Raw genomic sequence first — 7,920 nt, 5'->3', positions numbered from 1 at the left:
CGCTCCTCCCGGCGGCTCAGGCCGCCCGCTCCCGCCGCGACTCCGGCCCACCTGGTGGCCCCGGCCCTGGCCGCCGCCCCCGCGGCAGTTCCCTGAGCTCGTCCCGGACGCGCGCCCGGGCAGCGGGGGCTCGGCGGCCACCGCTGCCTCGGGGGAGCGAGGGCGGGAGGGTGTGTGTGCGCGCTGTGAGCAGGGGGTGCCGGCGGGGCTGCAGCGGAGGCACTTTGGAAGAATGACTCTGGAGTCCATCATGGCGTGCTGCCTGAGCGAGGAGGCCAAGGAAGCCCGGCGGATCAACGACGAGATCGAGCGGCAGCTCCGCAGGGACAAGCGGGACGCCCGCCGGGAGCTCAAGCTGCTGCTCCTCGGTGAGTACGTACGGTCCGAGGTCGGCCGCCACGGGCCCTGCGGCCCGGCCTCTGCGACCCTCTCCTACCACCTCTGGTCCTTCTGGGCAGCTGCCCTCCGCGCCCCCCGCCCCCGGCGCCTGGGGCTCGACCTTACCCTCCTGGGCGCGCCCCTGGCCACCACCCGTCCCCGCGCGGGTGCGCGCGCGCGTACACACACACACACACACACACACACGCTGCAGAGGGGTCTGGGCTGCCCTGCCCGGTGCCTCAGTGTGCGCCTTTTCATGCCTCTGAGGGCTGTGCATTATCTGCTGTGCTTCTTTAAGTGGCTTATCACTTGGGGGCAGAGGCGCGGGGGTGGAAAGGTGGGCAGAGGGGTTGAACTTCCATTGTAGTGGCCCTGGCGGCCCGTGGAGTGAGGGAGCTGTGTGCGTGTGGCCTGCAGGTTGGCAAGCCAAATCAGGGCACGTCGGGGGATGGCGTGCGGTGGGGTGGCTTGTGTGCGTCCATTGTCAGTGCATTCTGGGGTCCGGAGGGAATGGGGAAACGGTGGGGAGACTCGCGACTGGATTCTCCAAGGAGTGATGATGAGGAAGCCGAGTGGTTGGTTCTGCCAAGAAAGGGCCTGTGTATTGGGGGCGGGGCGGGGCGGGAGGGCAAGCCCAAATGTGCCACACAAGTGCTGTTCTCTGGCCACCAGACCATAGAAAGCAGGGATCCCAGAAGAGTTCCTTGGTCAGTGGATGGTGACAGGCGTGTTTCTCTTCTTGTACCATTCCTTCCGGATAAGGATGAGGGCTAGGGAAGCCTTGTGCTGTGTGGTTGTTGACAGCGACGGGTATCTTTTGTTTAATGAGGCAACCCAGATGTAGGCCTGAATTCACAATAGTTAAACTGAAAACCAGTGCAGTCTCTCAATTATTTTCATGGAAACAAATAGAAACCTTTTGTTTAAAGCAGCATTTTAATATCTTTGGAATCAGGGCTGGAAGAAAAATGGGAAGTGTACAGCAAAGATTTCCCTCTAATCTTGAAAGAAACCACAACATTCTGCTTTGATACAAAGTTAGCAAGATAATGCCATTTCTCAAATAGGAATTCTATTGATTATTATCTCTGACAGAATGTTCAGAATCAAGCAATCAGGGTTCACATATAGCCAGCATGACATAACTGAGCTATTGTGGTAGGAAGAGCAAACAGCTTTGCAGTAACAGGCCTGAAAAATGTCTGCACTTGTGTTCCACATATTTGCATGTATAATAATTATGTTTCTAAAACATTTCTCTAAGAAAAGAATATTGTACAGTTAGTTTGTGTTTGAGAAGCATGCATTTTCTTATCTTGATCATTCCATTTGCTGGCTCAAGGAGCCAATTGCCTTGGGGACTTGAACTGCTTTTGTTACTGGATCATTTATAGTCAGGAACAAAATATAATGATCACTCATAGTTACAAATGGTTAATTCACATGCCATGCTTTGTGTCTTCATTTTGAAATCCAAGTGGATAAATGTGCTCATGTTTGTAAAGAAAGGAAGGCAAAGAAAGCCCGCATGAAAGAGGTGGGCTTGAGGGGAAACTGCAGTTGGAAAAGTGAAGCGGTTTTTGTTGTTGTTGTTGTTTTGTTTTTTTAAATTCTTATTTTGCGCTACTTCAAATGGCTGGAAACATACAGTTGAATGTTTCCTGAATTCTCAATTGAGAAGAAAATAGGGCGATAGAAATATATAGAGTGTTTAAGTGCACAATTAAGGAGAAAAGCATGTGTTTTAGAGAGAATTGTTTTAGAACCGGGGTTTCTTCTTATTTTACGCTGTTTACTGTCTTTGTTTCTGTTTAGCAGTGAACAGGGCTTTTGAGGTCCCTCCAACCAAGCCTGTTTGCCTGAAATGTGACAGTTATGGGTTTTCCAGCAGCCAGGAGTTAAAGCCTCCAGGGGTTTGTCCAAGGGCCTGGATTTGAATGACTAAGAGGGAAATACACTTATAAGGATGCTTTTTTGAAAACTGCATTTAAATAACATACCATGCTTTTCAAAATGAGCTTGGAGATAATTTTCTGAGGAAAAAATACTTAAAGTAAATCAGTTTTACTGCTAAAGTGGTGGTGTTGAGGACTTTTTTAACCCTCTTATTAGGTGTTTGAGTAGGATTTAATACAGCCCCAACCTGTCTGGCAAATATGGCTTAGTAGGAGTGATAGAAAAATATGACATTAATATAATAACTTACATTTGTGAGTAACATTCAAAAATTATACAACTTCCTGTCAGACATAGAATCCCTGGACATCATGTAAGAATTGCTACTGCTTAATTTTCTAGGCGTGTTGCTTTTGTAACTTAACACTGCAGTACCTGCACTATGTAGTAGCAATATATACTAAACGTAGATTTGTGCTTGCATGTGTACGAGTGTGTGATTTCACGATTCTTTGAATCCAGGAAAGTTGACTTGAACAAGGGAGGGTATTGGGGTGGGGTTTCATTTGAGGAATTCCTGATTTGCTACTTTGATGAGTAGACTGACTTTTCTAGTTCCTTCCTTCATTTAAACAAAACTTACATAGAGGTGGGTAGAGAACATAATCCTTTGACAGTTTAAAGATCTGCTAATACGTTAAACCTGTTTATTTAAATGGAGGAATTCCCCCCTATATTGAAGTAAAATTCAGTAAGAAATTATTTTCAAAGTAAATTTTTGCTCAAGGCATGACACCATTTTAACGGAAAAGGAATTGTTTGGCAGGCATAAAAATTTAGACCTTCGCATTTGCTCACACAGTTTTTTATATATATGTGTGTATATAGGCACGCATATCTATACATCCACACACATATATACACATATAAGTAATATGGGGAAATTAGAAAAGGAAAATAGTAGTTCTATGATTAAAGGAAGGTGTGGCAGTAGAATTTGGGTTGTTTTGATTTATATCCGGCAATTGTGCCAATGTCTTCCAAATCTGTTCCCTGTGGAATACTTACACGTTTTGATTTTTAAAAGATTAACCCGGATATCTGCCACCATGGGAACATTATGTTAAATTCTGAATTCTTTCTTGTCCTCCTTTAACTTATTCATTCTTTGAATTCATTTATATTAGTGTTTATTTTATTTGACACCCAAAGAAAACTTTCTCCTCATCTTCTATATAGATATATAAGAGCATACTTCATTTTAATTTGATGGATGTTTTCATTTGCTTCCCAGGTGTAAAGTACCTAGATTGACTGTTTGATTGATATTTATGATTATTTACTTTCATTGATTAGTATGCGTTATTATTCACTAAATACTTCTGTGGGTGGTACAGAGGCTACATCATTTAATATTCATTTGTTTTTAAGTTCTGTATAAAACGAGAGGCCCCAAATGCTTTTTTCAGGTTACAGATATTCCTCCTGAAATATTTTTTCAATTCTTAGAAAATACGTTTTTTTCCTGTTTTCTTGCTTTATATGGTTTTGAAATCTTTATTCTTTAGATTTTAATCATCAATAGAGTTAGCAAATGCTTTTTATTGATTGGATTCCACCTATTGAAAACAGGCAAAGTTTAGACCAGTTGTAACTGGAAGAATAAATGTTCTTGGTCTTCTGAATGTAATTATGTATATATCATTGTAGATTTTCTTCCCGTCCTACACTGCAAGCTTATGAAGGTAGGGATTCTGTCTATTTTGTTCACTATTAAGTCCCAGCTTTTAGTATAATATCTAACTTGTAGAATGCTCTTGGTTAATATTTGCTGAATGAATGAATTTGTTTATGACCCTCTTGCTAGAAACTGAGAGTAGACAATCATGAATAAATTAGAGAAACATGGGGATGTGTCATATTTTTATCTGTGGCAGATATAATCATGATCTTAAAAAATTGTAATGTAACTGTTTGAGCCAATTGATTATAAATACATACTAGGATAGGCATTATTAATATAAGATGTTGTACCACATATTCAGTGTGTTACAGTTCTGTACTAAGTACATATGCGAATCACAGTCATGCTTAAGCTATGAAAGTTTAAAGAAAAAAAATAAGCCATTCAATGTCTTGATTCCTTGTTACCATGTAGAGGCTAATTTAACCCTGTCATCTTTTTGCATACTTTTTTCTCCGTGACACACTGATCAAATTGAAGTTTTTAATATCCTGTTGAGCACGGGTGATGACCAAATAGGTTTTTGTGATTTGCTTGTACAATTACATGAGAAAAACTACTGTGATTAAATTCCACGGAATTTTAGGAATTGCAGATAGAACATTTTTAATATGAAGGGCATATGTTTGTGTTGAAAACTGTGCAGTTGCAGAGCAGGGAGGGATGTGGAAGGCTGGGAATATTTTGGTCAGTTTAGGTAGTATGGAAAGTTTATTCATGCACCTAGGGGTAAAAGTACCCGTCCCTCTACCCGTCAGTGAGTTGATTGGAGGAAGAGTAGCTATGTGGATCGCCTGGTTGCCTGAGTTAACCCAGAGGTCAGTGACTGTCTAGGGTGAATCGAATGAAAGCATTGCTTTAAGCAGTCCTAATAAAAGCATTTTCCTGGAAATACCAAAATGGGGTGTTTATGAGGCTGCTTTAAGGACCAACCAATTTTATTTTTTGATACTCTTTTAGCTTGCAAGTGTTGAATATGTTTCTAAATGTCAGAATTTATTTGGATGCATTTCCTCTCTTTTTTTTTTTTTTAAACAAAGTACTTATAGTTTATATCTGAGGAGGGAAGTGGGAACATCTCTTATATAAATCAAAACTGTAGCTCTGACCATATAACAGAGCCTTTAGGGTAAGAGTGTTGCTTTGGACTATGTAGATTCATTGTCCATATAACTGTCCATGTTGTACTTACATGGTATTTTTTCATATGGGAAATTAGACATTAATTAAAACCGTTCCATGTTTGTTTATTCAAATACTTTTAGGTAAGTTTAGAGAAGAGAACCAGAAGAATAATTCATAATAGTAACTGTTTTGTTTATTACAAATAAATTTGATGAGAAATTTTTCATTTAAAAAAGAAAACATAGCTTTGCCTTTAGAGGAGATGACTTATGTTCACTTTCCAGAAATGCCTATTAAATATAGTTATGATTTTTATTACAGATGAATTTTTAAGAACCTGAAACAGCTTTTGCAGTAGTGAGGCTGCGTGCTATGCTAAACTTAGCAGAAGAAAATGAACGTATTTTTCTTCATGATCCAGGCAAACTTAGATGAAAAGAAATTAACAAGATTTTCTAAGGATGATTTTGATTCCACCATTCCTATTAATTTTTCATTAAGGGAAATTATTCTGTTGAGACTTGTGGACATGTTGATTGGGTCTTAGAGAGGGAAAATGAGGAGCTCAAAGGGTACATCTTGGAAGAGAGAGAAGCCATTTTAAGAAGGTTGGGTTTGCTTTCTTCCTAAGAAGGTGGAAGGAATCTGTTTCCTCTAGACTGAAAGTATTGGGTTGAGGGAAAAACAAGTATTTGTAGCAACAAATTTAAAGTCTAATTTTCTGGTTGAAGGGTGAGATGGGATATTTTTCAAAGGGAAACTTTTATAATGGCTTCTAAGTAATGTTAAGATCTCTGCAGAATTAATCCTAGGGAACTGTGAAACAGCAGTAGAAGGTGAAATGTGTGATTGTTGGTAATGAAATCTGTGGCAATAAGTGACTGCAGTAAACGGGACGTTTTCTCTTGTTCTGCTGAATGGAGTAACATTAAAGAAAGAGCTATTCTCAGATCCGAACAGTATTTTTTTTTTTTGTAAACAGCTGTTACTAATAAAATTATAGAAAGTTGCTGGACAATCACCTCTGATTTGTTACATGTACCGATCTGTAAAAATCCGATTTCTCATCTAATACGTAGTAAAGAGAGAAAAGAACCTAGACATACTGACAAAATGAGTTAATAAATCCTAGGTAGTCATGAAGGTGGGCTTTACAAACTAAAATAAACATTATACCTAGCCATAATTTCTGAAATCAGGACAAAATACTTTGTTTAAAATCTGCATGGTTAGTTTAAAGAACAAATTATTATTTAAAAAAAGACACTCAAATTCATTTATTGGGCAAAGCTTGTCAGTTGTGGAATAAAGATTTCCTCCAGTTTTTTTTTTTTTTAACCAAGCATTCCTTAAGAAGAAATACTTCATATGGGATGCTGAATAAATGAACAAATATAAGCACGTCTCAGTGCAAAATACTGGGTTGTAGGAGACAGTCCTTATTTTTTATTTGCCAACAGGAAAGACTGAGCACTTTCTCATAGTTCTTGTTTTGTAGTTGACACCCTTGTACTAATGTGCCCTTCTGACTTTTATCGGTTCTTTGTACAAAGAAAAAGACAAAATAATCTGAACACTATTGTAAGAGCTTTCTGGGGATTACACAGCCGGGGAAAGCAGACGATCTTAAGAATTTGAACTCCTAAATTTATATGCATTATTTTCTTAGAGCATATCATGTTTTGCCTTTACTTGTTAGAAACTGCTTATAACCACTTGCCCTGTCTTTCTAACTAGATTACAAACCCCACGAGGGCAAAAATACTGGCTTTTGCTTATTTCTGGCTCAACATTGCACAGTGCTAAGTTCAAGTCCCAGTGATTCTCTTACCACTAACCAGAGGTGTGTGGGCATAATAAGGTGGGGGTTGGGTGGGCAGCTAGATTCCCAAATGAAAGTAATTGAAGGAAGAGAATTTAAACTTCTTGCTTTCTTCTAATGGATATCACCCATATGTTCTCCATTTTCTACCCGTCTTTGCTGTTTCATGGGCCACCTGGGGCCCCAGTAAATGGAATTCTGTTTTAGAGATGTAATGGTCTTCACCTCCCTGCCTGCCACTCATTCTCTAGAGAGAAGGTTTCGGTTGAATATTCTCATATTGTTTTGAGTTGAAAGCCAATGGCGGCTGATTCCAATGGAAAGCTGTTACATACACAAATCCTTTAAATTTGAAAATTGGGTCCACCTTTACTGTAGCATTAATCTTAGCCTGTGAACAATTTGAGTGCTTTAGAAACTAAGTAATTGTTTGAAGGAAGTGTGTAATGGATTGTGGTATGGCTAGGAACTAAAATGTTAGTAATACCATTATATTCCTGAAACCTCGCAGAAGGGAACAGTAATTGATCCACAAATGAAAGAAAAAGAAGTAGAGCCAGACTTTTTGGCTCTGTTATGGGAAGTGAATAGTGATGTTTAGAGATAGGGTTGTATATATTTTTAGGAAATAGGTTTGTGTTTTTTCCCTTTGGAGAACTGAAATCACGAATTAATTGCCTCTTTGAAGAATTTGACTTTTTGGATTTTTTTGGCCAGCATCAATACTAAAAAATTGAAATACAATTTCTTTTTTTTATGTTTAAAAAATTTTTTTTATCACTTTATATTTGAGACAGAATCTCACTTGGTTCCCTTTGGTAGAGTGCCATGTCATCATAGCTCACAGCAACCTCAAACTCTTGGACTCAAGAGATCCTCTTGCCTCAGCCTCCCACGTAGCTGGGACTTAAGGGACCCGTCACAATGCCTGGCTATTTTTTTTTTTTTTTTT

At 39.6% G+C, this 7,920-nt stretch overlaps 1 protein-coding gene across 1 annotated transcript in view; it reads left to right on the top strand.

Moving 5' to 3' along the window:
* Positions 1-14: 14 nt before the first annotated feature.
* GNAQ (G protein subunit alpha q) overlaps positions 15-7,920 on the top strand; it is a 301,731-nt gene continuing 293,825 nt past the window's right edge. The window contains exon 1 of the mRNA XM_003782966.3: positions 15-368. Coding sequence (XP_003783014.1) covers positions 233-368 — 136 coding nt within the window. The 5' untranslated portion in view covers positions 15-232. The remainder of the gene's footprint in view (positions 369-7,920) is intronic.

This window comes from Otolemur garnettii, unplaced genomic scaffold (assembly GCF_000181295.1).
Source record: "Otolemur garnettii isolate 467f Iridium unplaced genomic scaffold, OtoGar3 scaffold00006, whole genome shotgun sequence".
In the NCBI taxonomy this organism is placed as follows: domain Eukaryota; kingdom Metazoa; phylum Chordata; class Mammalia; order Primates; family Galagidae; genus Otolemur; species Otolemur garnettii.
The sequence above is the reverse complement of the archived record's forward strand: the minus strand, read 5'-3'. Positions and strand labels throughout refer to the sequence as shown.